Source organism: Hibiscus syriacus, unplaced genomic scaffold (genome assembly GCF_006381635.1).
Source record: "Hibiscus syriacus cultivar Baekdansim isolate YM2019G1 unplaced genomic scaffold, ASM638163v2 tig00112339_pilon, whole genome shotgun sequence".
Lineage (NCBI taxonomy): Eukaryota > Viridiplantae > Streptophyta > Magnoliopsida > Malvales > Malvaceae > Hibiscus > Hibiscus syriacus.
The window spans coordinates 420489-438854 of NW_024063304.1; the positions used below are offsets into that span (position 1 = coordinate 420489).

General features: G+C 35.0%; 1 protein-coding gene across 1 annotated transcript; it reads right to left on the minus strand.

The window, feature by feature from the left end:
• Positions 1-6298: 6298 nt before the first annotated feature.
• Positions 6299-6909, minus strand: LOC120177856 (ethylene-responsive transcription factor ERF024-like). The gene has a single exon (XM_039183848.1). It carries the CDS (start codon positions 6907-6909, stop codon positions 6313-6315), a length of 597 nt encoding a protein of 198 aa, XP_039039779.1. The 3' UTR covers positions 6299-6312.
• Positions 6910-18366: the final 11457 nt, after the last annotated feature.

Here is an 18366-nt window from a genome sequence, read left to right on the forward strand (position 1 = left end):
TTGGTATATTTTTAACAATTGATATCCTTTTGTTAACAATTGGTATCTTTTTCATTGAACATTTTATTAAGGGGGAGTTTTGCCAAAAAACAATTTTTCAAATGTTTTGTTATATCAAAAAGGGGGAGATTGTTGAATTATGTTTCGATATAACAAATTTAAAGGCAAAATGTTTTTGGACTTAAATTGAATTTATTCAAAGTTTTAAAAAGGTTTCAAAAATAATTCAAAGTCCATTAAATTCGGATTTGAGCAAAAATGCTAAAGGGTGTCAAAGTGCATCCATACACCTACCACTAGTGCATCGATGCACCATGTAGTGCATCCATGCACTCCATTTTGAATGCAATTAGTGCATCGATGCACCCTGCTGTGTATCCATGCACCAAGGCTGCAACGGCTAGTAACAACTAGTTTATTTAAATTTAATGAAGGGGGTATCAATGCACCTTGATAGTGCACCGATGCACCATGTTATGGGTAGCCTTTTTGAGTAGAAAAATCATCACCAAACGGCTCCAAAATATCCCCAATGATTATATACGACATCAAACACATTCCAAGCTATAAATACAAGCTAAAGACACTTGAAGAAGTATGAGAACAACTATCCAAGCAATCAAACACAAGAGAAGAGTTTTTCATTCTTATTTTCATTCTCTCTTGTAAATATTATTCTAGTGAGCTTAATTCTTGTAAACACCTACCTTTGAGAGGTTTTCTTGTTTACTTCTTTTATCTTTTTGTAAAGGGGAAAGGTTCTAGCTAATCCTGTGTAAAAGCTATAGAAAGGTTCTAGTTTAGCCCAGAAAAACTAGGGAGTTGTAAGGTTATCTCTTTATCCTCAAAAGAAAGAACAAATTAGTGAATTTGTTGGAAAATCCTTGGTGAGGAGCTAAGGTAGTGGGCGTAGACCTTGGTTGAGAATGTCGAACCACTCTAAATCGCTGTGCAATTTTCTATCTTTCAATCTCCTTACTCCCTAAACACATAAATCGTTCCGGTTGTCGATTCGAGCTTCTAAAAATCCCAATAACTAGGGTCTTTGGGATTGAAATATAGCATTTTCGTATGTATTTTATGACTTATGCAGGTAGAGTATCAATACTATAGGGATAACTTGTTCTTCGTTTTGGGCAAATTCGTGAGTTTCTGGGCAAGAGTGTCGATACTCTTCAAAGAGTATCGAAACTTTGGGTCATAGTTTCGAAACTAGACAGAAAAAAATGTTTAAAGTATCGGTACTTATATAATGTATCGAAACTTTTGTAGGAGTATCGATACTCTTGGGCTAATATCGATACTGTCAGTCTGTTTTGGCCAAAACATTGCCCGAGAGGCCCTACACCCATAGTATGACCAAAAATTAGATTTAACATGTGTAAAATGCTAGAATAAGTGTTATAAAATATGTTTAAAGTTGGGTTAAAATAGATGAAATATTTGTAAGGGTATCGATACAGCAGAGAGGGTATTGATACTGTAAGGCCAGTATCGATACCAAGGGTATGGTTTGAGCTTTAAAGTATGAGTAAGTGTAGAGGAAAGCGATGGTATCGATATTGTAAGGCCAATATCAATAGCAAGGTTGAGAAGTGGGCTTTAAGTCAAGAGAAAGTATAGAGGTAAGTGAGGTTTCTGAAAAGCTTATAATTTCTCTCAAATAAGACTTCAAGTGAGAACATTAATGATGATTAATTCAAACGTAGAAATGAGAATAAAGTAGGGTAAAATAAGACTAGCCTTATTTGAATGCTTGGGAAAACGACCAAGACACCCGAGTTCCTTTAGAAAAGATAACAGAGTTGAAAGTATAGATTTAGTTCGGATATCCTTGGGGAGTGCACAAGGCAATTTAATCTGACTAGTTTGGCGCAACATCCGACACTCAAGGAGTGGGTTGGTCGAGAGTGTGGTGTCTGATGCAGAGATTCTGAGGGTCATATTCTCGGTAGACTAGAGGGGTGTGTGAGCTCTGAGATATAGACCTCTAAGCCGCATGATAATGTCTACCATAAAATAGATAGTGAGTATGCGAGTATACTCACTAAAGAAGAATAGACCATATAATAGTAGACCAGATAACAGTAGACTTGATAGATTGAGCATTTCAGTGAAAAACTTTAAGTATGTTTTAGTTGTTAGTATGGTGCTAAGCTAGTTAGCTCGGCCTTCGGATTTTTTTGTGGGTCGGTTAGTAGATCTAATAGTTGAGAAGCTTTAGAGAGACCAAGGTCCAGATCTAGTGCAGAGCAAGGTATGTCACAAGTTTCTTAAATGGCATGTATATTCATGAATTCAGTTGTATTGAGTTGTAAAGTAAATTAAAAGTCACCATGTAGGTATCTATATATTTTGAGGGCTCTCATATGTAAAGAGTCCTTTTAAAGTATAAGAATATAAGAATAAGTTGGTTAGCCACTTTGGTGGTTTCATGTAGCACTTTAAATCGGTCGACTATGTGTCGTACAAGTCTAAGGTGTCACATTTAGTGGTATCAGAGCGTCAGGATTGACATTCCTAAGACTTGTGGGTCAATGGTGGTCAATGTCGGTCAGAGTCAGTCAGTGTCAATAAGGAGTTTATGAGTATACATGCCCTACAGAGTTATGTCGTACTTCTGCATCTGCAATATTAAAGAGCTGAGGCCACAATATATGTGAGTTTAAAGTGTAAGTTTTGATAGTTTGAGCTTAGAAAGGAAAATAAGAGTAAGATAGTGATGTTCAGTGAGAAGACCAAGGGTTTAAAGTTTATATCAACTATTAAGGTATAAAATATTTTCTCTAGCGAAGGTTTCATGGAGAAACCATAAGGTCAAGGAAGCAGTTCCTTATCATAAATGAGTATTAAATTAGAGTTGCGCAACAGAAGCATAAAAGTTTATTTTAGTATACGTTTTGGCAAGTGTCATCATACCTCAGAGTTGTATTTTCCCAGTAGATAAAGAGGTTAGTAAAGAAAGTTTTGGCATTAGCAGTGAGTTGTAGAGTGTCATAAGGATTCTTCTATCTATTACGACCTAGCTTAAAAGAGAGAGTTTCAGCCGATGCTTTTAAGATAGGGGTTCGAGTGTTCAACCCTTAGAGTTAGATGATATGATGGTCAAGACCTGTCATAGATTCCCAGTAGAGTTTCAGAGTAAAACCTTTCTCTAGGAAAATTTTGAGGACGAAATTTCTTATAGGAGGAGAGAGTTGTAATACTCCAAAACCCAAGTAGTAGTCTGGGTCAACCCGAGACCTTTAAATCAAGCCAATTAGACCTCCCAAGATAGTTAGACCAAGTTATATAGGTGTTGGGCCTAAGGTAGGCCCAAGAGTTAAAGCTAAGAGATAGTTTTAAAGTGAGTTAATAGGTGAATGACCTAAAGTGTAGTTTTCCCATTTTGTTGAAGCTGAAAACTCCCCCTCTTTTTATATCATTTCATGTAACCAAACTCCCCAAAATATCTCACCCATTCTTCTTATTCTTCCTCTCATTAGTTTACATTTCTTCTTCCTTTCAAGAGCCAAGTTTCAAGCATTCCAATCTTATATTCGTTTAGCCAAAGTAAGAATATTTTTCTCCATCCTTCAAATTTTATTTCAAGCTCTATTTTTTTGAGTTTTAGAATTTGTTATCAAAATGGGTTTTTGGGAGTTTGAAAGGAACCTAGAGATTTAAGCTGGTTTTGAGTAATATTAAGTAGTATAGAGTGTTTTAACTTAGTTTCCAAGTCAAAGACAAGTCAGTAATTCCTAGTTTTGTTTTGATTAGCCAATGAGGTGGGTGAAGTTCTGAAGCAAATGATAAAGGTAAGGTGACTCCTAGTTGAGTTGAGGTAGATTTTAGCAACCAAGGAGGCTAGGTAGCATACCCACAACTCTTTCATACTCCTAGTGATAATTAGAAATGAGTTCTAGATTGAGAGTAAGTTATGAAACTTAGTGTTATATGCTAATGGTAGATTACATGATTTATGTTATAAACATGATATAATGCCTTATTTATGCTCCTTGTATTCACATAAGACTTTAAAGAATGTTTGGGGACATCATTATGGGCTTTGGGATTGAAATATAACATTTTCGTATGTATTTTATTATTTCTGTAGGAAGAGTATCGATACTATAAGGATAACTTGTTCTTAATTCTGGGAAAATTCCTGAGTTTCTGGGCAAGAGTAACGAAACTTTGGGTCATAGTTTTGAAACTCCAAGAAAGTTTTGAAAATAGGCAGAACAAAATGTTAAAATGATTGATACTTATAGAAAGTATCGAAACTTTTGTAGGAGTATAGATGCTCTTGGGCCAGTATCGATACTTTCAGTCTATTTTGGCCAAAACGTTGCCCGAGAGGCCCTAGACCCATAGTATGACCATAAATGGGATTGAATATGTGTAAAACGCTATAATAAATTCTATAAAAAGTGTTTAAAGTTAGGTTAAAATAGATGAAATAGTTGTAGGGGTATCAATACCTATCAATACTACATATTGGGTTTTGATACTATAAGGCCAATATCGATACCAAGGGTATGGTTTGAGCTTTAAAGCACGAGAAAGTGTAGAGGCAAGTAAGGGTATCGATATTGTAAGGTCAGTATCAATAGCAAGGTTGAGAAGTGGGCTTTAAGTCAAGAGAAAATATAGAGGTAAGTGAGGTTTCCCAAAAGCTTATAATTTCTCTCAATAAGACTTTAAGTGAGAACATTAATGATGGTTAATTTAACCATAGAGACAAGAATAAAGTAGGGTGAAATAAAGCTAAACTTGTTTAAATGCTCGGGAAAACTATCAGGATACCCGAGTTCTTTGAGAAAAGATAGTAGAGTCAAAACTATAGATTCAGTCCGAATATTCTTAGGGAGTGTGCAAGGCACTTTAAGCTGACTAGTTTGGAAGCAAGGTTTAACACTCATGGAGTGGGCTAGTCGAGAGTGTGGTGTCCGATGTAGAAATTTCGAGGGCCACATTCTCGATAGACTAGAGAGGTGTGTGAGCTTCGAGATGTAGAACCCTCAATCGCACCATGATTCTACCATAAAATAGAGAGTGAGTATACCAATATACTCACTAAAGCAGAACAGACCAGTATACCAGATAGCTTGAGCATTTCAGTGACAAACTTTTAGTATGTTTTAATTGTTAGTGTGTCACTAAGCTAGTTAGCTCAACCTTCAGATGTTTCTATGGGCATGTTAGTAGATATAGCAGTTGAGAAGCTTTAAAGAGACCAAGGTCCATATCCAATGCAGAGCAAAATACATCACAAGTTTCTGAAATGGCATGTATATTCATGAATTCAGCTGTATTGAGTTGTAAAGTTAGTTAATAGTCAGTACATAGGTATCTATATATTTTGAGGGATCTCAGATATAAAGAGTCGTATTAAAGTATAAGAAAGTAAGAAAAACTTGGTCATCCACTTCGGTAGTTCTGTGTAGCACCTTAAATCGATCGACTGTGTGTCGTACTGGTCTAGGGTGTTACATTGAGAATGTATGATACAATTAACTCAAGATTTAATAATATATTTAAGCCCTCTTAGACCCTATATTAAATGGAACATTTTCATTTTAACCACCCTTAGATATTAAAAATTCGATCTAAGACAATTAATACAAAAATGTTTTATTTTTAAACATAAAAAATATAATTTTATGTCGACCCCTACTCAAATGGTTGGGGAGAGATAATCCAAGTACTTAAATCAACGTTTTAATGATTCTTATTGACTAAACCTTCCAACTTGCTATGCTTTTTTCCTTCACCAAACATTCCATGTTTGTCTTCTTGAATTGCTTTCTTGTTTGTTTTTCCTTCACTTCTTTTTACTTGGTTCATGTCATGAACATATCAAGGATTTAAAAATCGATATGTTATTAGAGGGGCGATCGTTGTAGAGTACAAATGGTATCGTTTGAAACTGTTATTGTCGGATTGTGATATCTGTAGTGACCACGATATCATTGATTTTGTTAACCAAAAACGTGATCTCAATAGTAATTTAAATCCTTGAAAGAAGCAACTAAAAACATTTTTTTTTTGCAAAGGCAAGCTTCAAATCGAGAACAGAGCGTACGGACACTTTGAAGATTTACAAGAAAGAAAGCAACAACTGTACAAAACAATAATAAGAACACTCCATCCCAGGTTTTAGCAGCAAGCAAGTTCATGTGCTAGTCACTGTTACATACAAAACAGTGTCCACTGATCCTTTTCTTCTTTAATTTGTTTGATGACGCATGGAGAGTATAAGGGAGAGTTTTCATAATTATTTTGATCCTATTGGTGTCGATATTCATATTATTATTATTAAGATGATTATTAAGGGAATTCCCAAAGGTTCTCAGCATCTCCAGTATTATAAGCTGGAGTGTCCATGTCCCAGCGAGGAGGGCTAAGAAGCAGCCCTTCAGCCATATTGGCAAGAACGTTCGGCATGTCGAAGATCATATCGTCGTCCACAAACTCGTAAGCCGGCGTCGGTTTATCTAGCTCTATCGGATTGATTCTAGCCTGTTGTTCATTGCAATCGATATCGAATAAAGCATCATTCGCGGCCCCGAAAGCTTCCGCAGCAGAGGTAGCAGCTGCCTGGATATCCCGAGGCGAGTTGGAGGCCGGCACAGGCAAAGAAGTAGCGGAGTTTGGGAAGTTAAGCTCGGCGTGTTGGCCTTTTAGGGAAAGTGCTGCAACATCATAAGCAATAGCTGCCATTTCCGCCGTGGGGAAAGTGCCGAGCCAGATTCTGTTCGGCTTCTTCGGCTCTCTAATTTCCGACACCCATTTCCCACTTCTCCGACGCCTTACTCCCCTGTATAACCTGTGATGACCCGTGGCATCGCCGGAACTTGTAGCGGAACCACCTCCCCCGCTGCTGCCGCTTGTGTTAGAACTCTTTTTGGATTTTGAGTATTGCATGGCGGGAAGATTTGGGGTTTGAGGTTGAAGATGAGAGAATCCATTTATGGTGGTGTTGTAGAAAGAAGAATTGGAATTCCCAAAGCTCAAAAATGAATGCAAAGAGTGCAAAACAGTTGTTGATGAACTGCAGTCTGCTGATAGCTGGGTTGTAAACCAGATATATGTTGGATGTGTGGGTTGGAGACTGCTATTTTGGCTTCTGAAAAACCAAGTATAATCCTCTATATCTCAACACTGACTCTTTTGTTCCCCCGACAATAATACTAAAGATTTCGACTCTCTAATTATTATATTTGAGAAAACATGTGGCTTCAACAAAACTTACTGCTCAAAACTTGGGTTGAGTACGTGTTACTTTTTCCTTCTCAGCTATGCCAACCTTTATGCATTTACAATCATTAACAAATCAGCTAGAGTAGTTTTTTGGGTGAACTCAAGTGTATAATATTCTCTTTCATATGAATATTATTAATTAAGGGTTATAAGATTAAGGATGGTTGATGAGACGAAATGGATTGTGGCGGTTGTAGGCGGCTGAAACTTTTTGTTTGGATAAGAGTCGTAATTGTTGAAGAATTGATTGTTTGTCGATGTCGATAAACTATGTTGTCACGAAGAGTAGAGTAGAGGAGAATACGAGTAAGGTGGTTTCATAGAGATCTCATCTTGTCTCTCGATCATACTCGAAAAGTTTTATAGTGGATCTTTAGTGTGTCATAACCATTTTTAAAAATAATTAAATGTTATTTTTAAAAAATTATGACATTTTTATTTTGAAAAATTAGTGATTTTGGAATAATTGGAATTAAATTGAAAAGGAGTCTCCATCGACCTTTGGGTTAGGTAGATCGAATACCTAAAAATGTCTTTTAAAACAATTTTAAGGAAAAATCGTTTTTAAGACAAAAAACTAGTCTGCATTCATAAAGATTCGATTTAAAAGGATTCGGGAGTCGGTTACGTGTGGGGAATGGTAAGCACCCCCACAACGCCCAAAAACTGGTACTGAATTGCTTACATGTTGTTGTAAATGGTGGAAATGATGAATCGGATGTAAAGTTAACCTATGATCGGGTTATTGAGATTTAATTAATTTGCCTCGAATTATTTAATTAGGGAAAATTCTTTAACTTGAAAAGAAACTTCGAGATTAACAATCCTCCATCAAGAAAGCTATCACGTCTATTTCTTATCCGTAAAAAATATTCCCTCATCGATAAATATGCGAATCAAATAAATAAAAAAAATCGATGTTTACATACAACAAAATAAATTGATTAACTAAAAAAATGAATCGAATATAAAATGTAGAATGAAGATCGAGAATTTACATGAAATGAAGTAAACTATTATTTAGAGACATTCATTGCAATGTTCGACTTAAAATGAAATGAATTATTAATTAGCAAAATACAATTGATTTATTTCAAGTTCGTATTTGGTTCGAATGTCATATTGGATTACATCACTTCGATCAAGTGGTGCTTTCCACGCCCATTCCACAAATATCGTTCTCGAAACTATTCGAATAATTTTAATATTTAAGGAAATATAATAAAAACAAATACGATGTAAAATAAAAGATTTACAACATAAAATAATAACATTTATTTAATGTTATACCTAAAAATATACATGTTAACTATATACATTCATAAGGGATTAAAATAGAAAAATAAAAAATTTAAAGGACCAAAATAGGATTAACAAACACATGAGGACCAAAATAGCAAAAATGGAAACTTAAAGGACTAAAATAGAAAAAACCAAAACTTAAAGGACTAAAATGGCATAAAAAGAAATTTAAAGGAATAAAATGGAAAAAATAGAAACTTAAAGGGCTAAAACAGTAAAAACAAAAACTGAAAGGACCTAATAAACAAATATGAACAAATCAGAGCCCCAATAATCAATTTAAAATAAATACAGGTACCAGAAAAAAAAACCTGTTGAAAACATTTTGATGTTTCGATATAACAAATTAAGTTAAATGAATTTTAAGATTTTCTAAAATGATTTTCTAAGTATATTCGATATAATTATTCGAATATCAAAACATTACTAAAAATATTTCAAAAATCATTTTTAATCCTTACTTAAGTGTAAAATTAAGTTTTAATCTTAAAACAATTTCAAAATAATCTTTCAAAGTATTTCGAACCATTTCAAAGCCAAAAATTCCAGATTGCTCAGAGGGAACCGATTCCCCCCCAAGGGGGTACCGATTCCCCCTGAATGGTTTGGCTCCGAGATTTCCAGAATGCTCGGAGGGAACTGATTCCCCCATAGGGGGTACCGATTCCCCCTGTTCAACGGTCGAAATATTTGAATTTTACACTTAGGGAACCGATTCCCTATGAGGGGGAACCGATTCCCCCCACGCTCCAAGCTGTTTTATTAAATGTTTTCACACTAAAACGGCTATATTATCTTCATTAATTATCCCCAACGTTCAGAAGTGATTTAAGGTGTATTTAAACAAGTTCTGAAGCCCTTGATCAATAAGAAATCATAGAGAAACAAGAGAGAAAGCATCAAACACCAAGTTTGTTCAAATCAAGCCAATTTTCCTTTCAATATTCATTTTGCTTTCAAGAACACCATTTGCGCTCATTTGTATTTATATTTGAGTGTTCTTTTCTTGTTCTAGAATTGTGCAAACATCTTACCTTGTGAGGTTTTCTTGTAAGTTTGCAAATTTGTAATCTTCTCTTTGGGAAAAAGAGTGTTCTCAAGAGTTGGGGTATACTCTTGAGGGATTTTGTAAGGTTATCTCTTTGGCCTCAAAAGAAAGAACAAATTAGTGAATTTGTTGGAAAATCCTTAGTGTGGATAGCTAAGGTAGTGGACGTAGACTTTGTTTGAGAAAGTCGAACCACTGTAAATCGTTTGTGCAATTACTTTCAATTTTTCTGCAAAAGCTTCCACGAAATTTTTAATTGCCAATTCACCCCCTCTTGGCCGATTCCGTCGATCGATTAACTCAACAATTGGTATCATAGCCTAACTCATTTGAAGGTTTAATCGCCTCTTGAGTCGATTCGGGAAGAGTTATATCGATTATTAAAGTCATCAATGGCCTCCGCTTCAAACTTCGACTCCGGTCTCGATTCGATGCCCGTCAACAAGCCTCCTTTTCTTCAATGGAGCTAACTATGCTTATTGGAAGAATAGAATGATGTACTTCATTCAAGCAAGTGACATGGGAGCATGGAATGCTGTAGAAGAAGGATACATCAAACCTCTCACTCATCCAAGGTTGTGGAGTGAATGAGAGACAAGAATGCTCCAGCTCAACTCCAATGCTATCCATATTATTTTTTGTGCTCTTGGACCAGATGAATACGGAAGAGTTTCATCGTGTACAACCGCCAAAGAAATATGGGACAAGCTTCAAGTCACACATGAAGATACAGATGAGGTAAAGAAATCAAAAATTAGTATTCTAACGCATAGCTATGAAAATTTCAGGATGAAACCAAATGAAGACATCAAAGCTATGACGGATAGATTTTCAACGATTGTCAATGGTCTCAAATCATATGGAGAGATCATCTCAAATGAAAAGCTTGTGAGGAAGTTAGTCTACTCCCTCCCAAAATCATGGCAATCAAAGAAGACGACAATTATCGAGTCTAAGGACCTATCGTCCTTAACTCTTGAAGAACTTATCGGTTCACTCCTCACTCATGAGATGATGCTTGAAGATGAGGTGGACCTTGATAAAGTTGAAGAGACACCAAAGGAAAAGGAGAAGAAGAAAATATTGGAGTTGCTCTCAAATCCACAAAAGATGAGAGTGATTCTAATAATGATGATGATGACGAGGAAATGGCATTGTTTGCCAAACGGTTCAGAAAAATGATGAGACCTTACCAAGGAAGAAAGTTCAAACGAAACGAAGGCCTCAAAAATGAACCAAAAGAGAAGGACCCAATCATTTGCTATGAATGCAAAAAGCCGGGGCATGTCAAATATGATTGCCCACAATTGAAGAAAAAGGGTCAATCAAAGAATAAGCACAAGGCTCATGTGGCTACATGGAGCGATGAAGAAAGTTCCGATGAAGAGGAACAAGAAGTAGCAAACTTGTGCTTGATGGCATTCGGGGAAGATTCTAAGGTAACCTCTAACTCATCCGATTTTGATGATTTATCTTATGATCAGTTATTTGAGGAGTACAATGGGTTGGCTTCGGATTATGAGAAATTGTTTTTAAAATATAAAAATGATGTTTCAAAATTGAAAAATGAAAACAAACTCATATCCAAAACCAACAACGATCTTGAAAGTAAAATCAAAGATTTGCAAATCAAACTAGAAGAGTTTGAAAAGAAAAATTTAGATTTGCAAAATTTACTTTCAAAGATCAATGATGATCATCAAAAGAAAATTGATGATCTTAAAACTTCTTTTGATAAAATTGGAACAAAACATTTTGAAAAGGTGGAAATTCAAAATCCAACTTTGTTAGAAAAAGTTTTAGAAACTACAATCATAGAGGTCCCCAAAGAACCTCTAATGGAAAAATCATTAGAAGTATGTGGGTTCCTAAAGAACTCATTACTACTAAAGATAAAAATATCCTACACAAATGGATACCTAAGGGGACTAGGATTTTGGAAACTAATGAATATGGACCCAAAAGAATTTGGGTACCAAAAATCAAAAATTAATCTATGTTTGTAGGGAAAGGAGCATTGCTACAAGGCACGGGAAACAAATTCAAATTCATGGTACCTTGATAGTGGATGCTCAAGACATATGACCGGAGACAAAAGCCGGTTCATTGAGCTTAACGCCAAAATGGAGGAGAAGTGACTTTTGGAGACAATTCAAAAGGTCACATTGAAGGTATTGGTACAATAGGTAATACCTCTTCCATACAAATTAAGAATGTTTTATATGTGAATGGATTAAAGCATAATATATTGAGTATTAGTCAATTATGCGATAAAGGATTCAATGTCTTATTTGAAATTAATGGTTGTAAAGTCATTGACATTGCATCTAATCGGATTATGCTTGTTGGTCATAGAATAGGAAACATTTACATGGTGCATTTAGATTCTATTGATATGACTAATTTATGCCTAGTTGCTAAGGATGAGCATGATAGTTGGTTATGGCATAGGAGACTAGGTCATGCTAGTATGAGTGTTTGCAACGGTTAATTCAAGGAGACTTAGTAAGAGGGTTGCCTAAGCTTAAATTTGATAATGATAAAATCTGTGATGCATGTGCTAAAGGAAAACAAAAGCGAGTTTCTTTTAAATCTATTAATGATGTATCAACTAGTAGAGTATTACAATTGTTCCATTTAGATCTTTTTGGGCCAACTAGAACTACTAGCTTGGGAGGAAAACAATATGCATTTGTCTTGGTAGATGACTATTCTAGATACACTTGGGTTCTATTCTTAAGTACTAAAGATGAAGCATTAGAAAATTTCATCACATTTTCAAAAATAATCCAAAATGAAAAAGGTTACTCTATCACTAGTGTTAGAAGTGATCATGGAACTGAATTTGAAAATCTGGATTTATTGAGTTTTGTAATTCTAATGGTATTAGCCATAATTTTTCAGCACCTAGAACTCCTCAACAAAATGGAGTTGTTGAGAGGAAAAATCGAACTTTAGAAGAAATGGCTAGAACCATGCTTTGTGAAAATAATTTACCAAAATATTTTTGGGCGGAAGCCACAAATACCGCTTGTTATGTTGTAAATCGAGTAATGATTAGGCCAATTTTAAAGAAAACTCCATATGAAATTCTCAAAAATAAAAAGCCTAACATTAGCTATTTTCATCCTTTTGGATGTAAATGTTTTGTTTTAAACAACGGTAAAGAAAACCTTGGCAAATTTGATGCTAAAAGTGATGAAGGAATTTTTCTGGGTTATTCCTTAAATTCTAAAGCTTATCGTGTATTTAATAAAAGAACTTTAGTTGTAGAAGAATCTATACATGTTGTTTTCGATGATAATCCCCTTCCGAGGAAGGATTCTTCTGTTAATGATGATGTAGGTATTGTACAAGCAAATGACGTTAGACATGACGTTGGAGAATCATCATCAAAGGAAGAAACAAAAGATGAGGAAACTCATGATCCCCTCGAGAATCCAACCAGTGAAGAAAGGGAAGTATCTTTTCTAAGAGAGTACAACTATGTCAAGGATGGTGAAATTATAGGTGATCCATCAAAAGGGGTAACTACTCGATCTTCTCTTAGAAATATCTGTAATTATGTTGCATTTATTTCATGCATAGAGCCTAAGAACATCAAAGAAGCATTAAAAGATGAACATTGGATTATGGCTATGCAAGAAGAATTAAATCAATTTGAGAGAAGTAAAGTATGGACATTAGTTGAAAGGCCTAGTAATAAATCTACTGTAGGTACTAGATGGGTTTTTAGAAATAAACTTGATGAAAGTGGTAATATAGTGAGAAACAAAGCTAGACTTGTTGCTCAAGGCTATACTCAAGAAGAGGGCATAGACTATGATGAAACATACGCTCCCGTAGCTAGGATGGAAGCAATTAGAATGTTATTAGCATTTGCATGTTTCAATGAATTTAAATTATATCAAATGGATGTTAAAAGTGCATTTTAAATGGTTTTATAAAAGAAGAAGTGTACGTGGAACAACCTCCAGGTTTTGAAGATTCAAATTTTCCGGATCATGTTTTAAAATTGACAAAAGCTCTTTATGGTTTAAAACAAGCTCCTAGAGCTTGGTATGAAAGATTGTCAAATTTTTTAATTGAAAAAGGTTTTTTAAAAGGAAAGGTTGACACTACATTGTTTTTAAAGAGAAAAGGTAAATATTTATTAGTAGTTCAAATTTATGTTGATGATATAATATTTGGTTCTACTAATGATGTTCTTTGCCAAGAATTTTCTAAGCTAATGCAAAGTGAGTTTGAGATGAGCATGATGGGGGAGCTCTCATTTTCTTGGGACTCCAAATCAAGCAAAGAAAAGATGGCATCTTCATTAATCAAGCTAAGTACGTCAAAGATATGCTCAAGAAGTTTGGACTAGAAAATGGGAAACCTCATAACACTCCAATGAGCTCCTCAACAAAGCTTGACTTAGACGAAGGAGGTAAATGTGTGGATGTTAAATTATATAGATCCATGATTGGCTCTTCTAACCGCAAGTAGACCGGATATTATGTTTAGTGTTTGCTTGTGTGCTAGGTTTCAATCATGTCCTAAAGAATCACATTTACTAGCTGTTAAGAGAATCTTTAGATACCTTAAGGACACTCCTAGTTTAGGACTTTGGTATCCTAGAGACTCTAGCTTTAGCTTGCATGCCTTTTCTGATGCAGATTATGGAGGATGCAAATTAGATAGGAAAAGCACCTCCGGTACTTGCCAATTCCTTGGGAATATGCTGATTTCTTGGTTTTCAAAGAAACAAAATTGTGTTGCATTATCTACCACTGAAGCGGAATACATTTCAGCCGGTAGTTGTTGTGCACAAGTTTTATGGATGAAACAACAACTTTTTGATTATGGAATTGAAGTAGGTACCATTCCTATCAAGTGTGACAATACTAGTGCTATTTGTCTCACTAAAAATCCCATCCAACACTCTAGAACTAAGCACATTGAAATAAGACATCACTTCATTAGAGACCATGTCACTAAGGAAGATGTAGTTTTAGAATATGTTGATACTTTGCATCAATTAGCGGATATCTTTACAAAACCCTGAGACAATGAAAGGTTTTGGACACTTAGAAGAGAATTAGGTTTAACTAACCTATCTTCACTTAGTGTTTAAAATAATTTAGCACTTTTAATAAATACTGAAAAATGCTTATAATAATAATTTTTGATTGCATTCTTGCTATTAGTTAGGGGGAGTTTATGATTCTTAGTGAAAATTAATTTTATGTTCAAATAATGTTTAAAGATTAATTTAATTGTTTGAACATAATTATTTTTCAATAAATGAGTTGCCTATACCACTAGAAAAGATTAATTTAGCATTTTATGTGCTTAAAAGTCGGATTTTAGCATTTTGGTGCAGAGGGAATCGATCCCCCCATGAGGGAACCGATTCCCCCTTTGAAGGGGAACCGATTCCCCCCACAGGGGAATCGATACCCCCCTGGGGTTCTGTTAAATCGGGCAGAACACCCCCAAAAACCCCAAAACCCTCATTTTCTTCTTCTTCCGTCGTTCTTCACCTATAAATCTCTCAAATCTCCATTTTTGCCTCAAATCAATGATATTAATCGGAATTTGCTTCAAATATCATCTTCTAAACCTGTTGGAATCATTAAAATCGTGCAAACAACATCAAAATCCCCTCAATCTTCATCTTTCAAGGTAAATTTTTCTAAACTCTCTATTACATTGATTTTGAACATAGGATTAGTTTTAATTAGTTCTAGGTTAAAATAGTGATCGGGCATTGATTGTTTAGTGATTAAAAACTAGATGTTACAACTAATTTCATCAAAACACAAGAATTTTTCAATTTTTTTTTAATTTTTCGAAATAAAAAAAATGTTAATTTTCAAATTATTGTGTTTTGACTAAATTAATGCAATGGGATGGATGGTAGAGGGCTGCCTGCGCCCAAAAGCGATGATTCAGTTTTGACTAAATTATGTTGTTGTTATGAAAACTATACATATATTGTTTCTCAAAACCATATTTTTCAAAAGTTTTTTCAAAAACTTTGCCCATTAGGATTGATTTAGAGAACCTTGAAATATTGAGGACTCAATTGAGTTTTGGGATTAATTGAATTGCATACATTTGTTTTTAAAATTGCAGGTTATCAATTCTATTCCGATTCCTAAACCATGTCCAATCCTAAACGTGCTAGGTCTTCATCTAGTCGTTCTAGTCGTCAACCAAATCCTCATCCTATTCCTCAAAATCCTATTCCAAATCTTGATCCTAACTTGACTATCCAAAATTCTTGTTTCAATCAACCGGGTCCTAAAGATTATCGTTATTGGATTTACCAATATTTTGACTCGTATAAGATTAGGGAAGAACGTATCCCATCTCTTCAAACTATGGTTGATATTAACTTTAAATATCTCCCTATCTTGCACGAATGGAAATTTGATAAACTTTTCGAACTTGAACCCATTGTCTATCATCAACTTGTTCGTATCTTCTACTGTAATGCCGTTTGTATCAAAAATCGTGACAAAACCAAAACCATAGGAGTACGTTCTTACCTCCTAGGTCAATATTTCCATCTTGATCCGGATTACATAGCCAATGCCTTAGGCTTGCATAATGAAGGTTTATCAAAAGAAAAACAAGTTTTAGGCTCACGATATAAACGGAATGATAGTGCAAGTGTTCTAGATCTCCATGAGCGTTTTCTTCATCTCATGATCACTTGGTGGTTTCGACCATCCGGGGGTCGTTATTCTACTCTTAGAGCTTTAGACATTTGGTGGTTGCATTGTTTTGAACACAACATAAAAATAAACCTTTCCGAGATTATATTTGCTGAGATCGTTGAAACCGTTAACCTAGTGCCAAATAAGAAACTCTGTTCTTCACTAGTTTACGGTTGTATCCTTAGTAATCTCTTTTCTAAAGCCGAGCTTAGAGTCAGTCTAGATGCCGTTTTTCCTCTTAAGAAACAAATTAACCTTCTTTCCTTAACGAGAGCGGGATGGATTAAAGATAAGGAAACCGGGGAATGGGTTCGATCTTCTGCAACTACTCCGGGAGCTAGTTCTTCACGAGCTCCACCCGAAGCTGACGAAGATCTCGAGCTTGAGCAACTAATGCGAGACATCGATGAAGCTGAAGCTGAACCTGAGCAGGCCGAGGAGCAGCCCGAAGAGCAAGCACAACAATCGACTCAAATGCCTCCATATTTTCAATCTTTTATGGAGACATTTGATTACCGATATGCGACCATGGATTCGCGCTTTATTTCTATAGAGTCCCATTTATCCACAATGGGAGCTCAACAATTAGAAATTCTTCGGGAAATGCGTGCAAATAATGAAGCAACCAACGCACGTATTAATGACCTCACTAACGAAATGGCCGCTATGCGAGCTCGTTTTCCTCCTCCCGATCCTCCTACGGATGTTTGATTCTATGTTTTAATTTGTTTTCCAAACTTATTGTTTTAACATTTTGATGTTTTGGGATGTTTGAATTTGAGGATTGTGAATTTGTTTGGATGGTTTGAACTTATATTTTTGGTGTGATTTATTTATTATTGCATCATTTACATCATTATTAGCAATATGACCAATTTTGCCATATCACATTATTTATGAATATTGATTACGGAACTAATGGCTAACGGTTCTCTTGATTGTGATCTTAGCAGCTTAATTGGCTTAATATTTTTCACATTTATTTGAATCTTTTTGATTTAACAAAAAGGGGGAGAAGTGTGTTTTAAGTGTGTTTTTAAAATGATAAATGGGAGAAGTATTAAAGTAAGGGGGAGTAATTTCAAAACTTGATTTCAAAATCTTAAAATTACTAAAATGTTTTGTTATATCAAAAAGGGGGAGATTGTTGAAAACATTTTGATGTTTCGATATAACAAATTAAGTTAAATGAATTTTAAGATTTTCCAAAATGATTTTCTAAGTATATTCGATATAATTATTCGAATATCAAAACATTACTCAAAATATTTCAAAAATCATTTTTAATCCTTACTTAAGTGTAAAATTAAGTTTTAATCTTAAAACAATTTCAAAATAATCTTTCAAAGTATTTCGAACCATTTCAAAGCCAAAAATTCCAAATTGCTCAGAGGGAACCGATTCCCCCCCAAGGGGGTACCGATTCCCCCCTAAATGGTTTTGCTCCGAGATTTCCAGAATGCTCGGAGGGAACTGATTCCCCCATAGGGGGTACCAATTCCCCCTGTTCAACAGTCGAAATATTTGAATTTTACACTTAGGGAACCGATTCCCTATGAGGGGGAACCGATTCCCCCACGCTCCAAGCTATTTTATTAAATGTTTTCACACTAAAACGGCTATATTATCTTCATTAATTATCCCCAACGTTCAGAAGTGATTTAAGGTGTATTTAAACAAGTTCTGAAGCCCTTGATCAATAAGAAATCATAGAGAAACAAGAGAGAAAGCATCAAACAGCAAGTTTGTGCAAATCAAGCCAATTTTCCTTTCAATATTCATTTTGCTTTCAAGAACACCATTTGTGCTCATTTGTAATTATATTTGAGTGTTCTTTTCTTGTTCTAGAATTGTGCAAACATCTTACCTTGTGAGGTTTTCGTGTAAGTTTGCAAATTTGTAATCTTCTCTTTGGGAAAAAGAGTGTTCTCAAGAGTTGGGGTATACTCTTGAGGGATTTTGTAAGGTTATCTCTTTGGCCTCAAAAGAAAGAAAAAATTAGTGAATTTGTTGGAAAATCCTTAGTGTGGATAGCTAAGGTAGTGGACGTAGACTTTGTTTGAG

What these genes read in the sequence shown, in the direction of transcription:
- LOC120177856 (XM_039183848.1), bottom strand. Translation starts at nt 6,909, where the DNA reads ATGCAATACTCAAAATCCAAAAAGAGTTCTAACACAAGCGGCAGCAGC.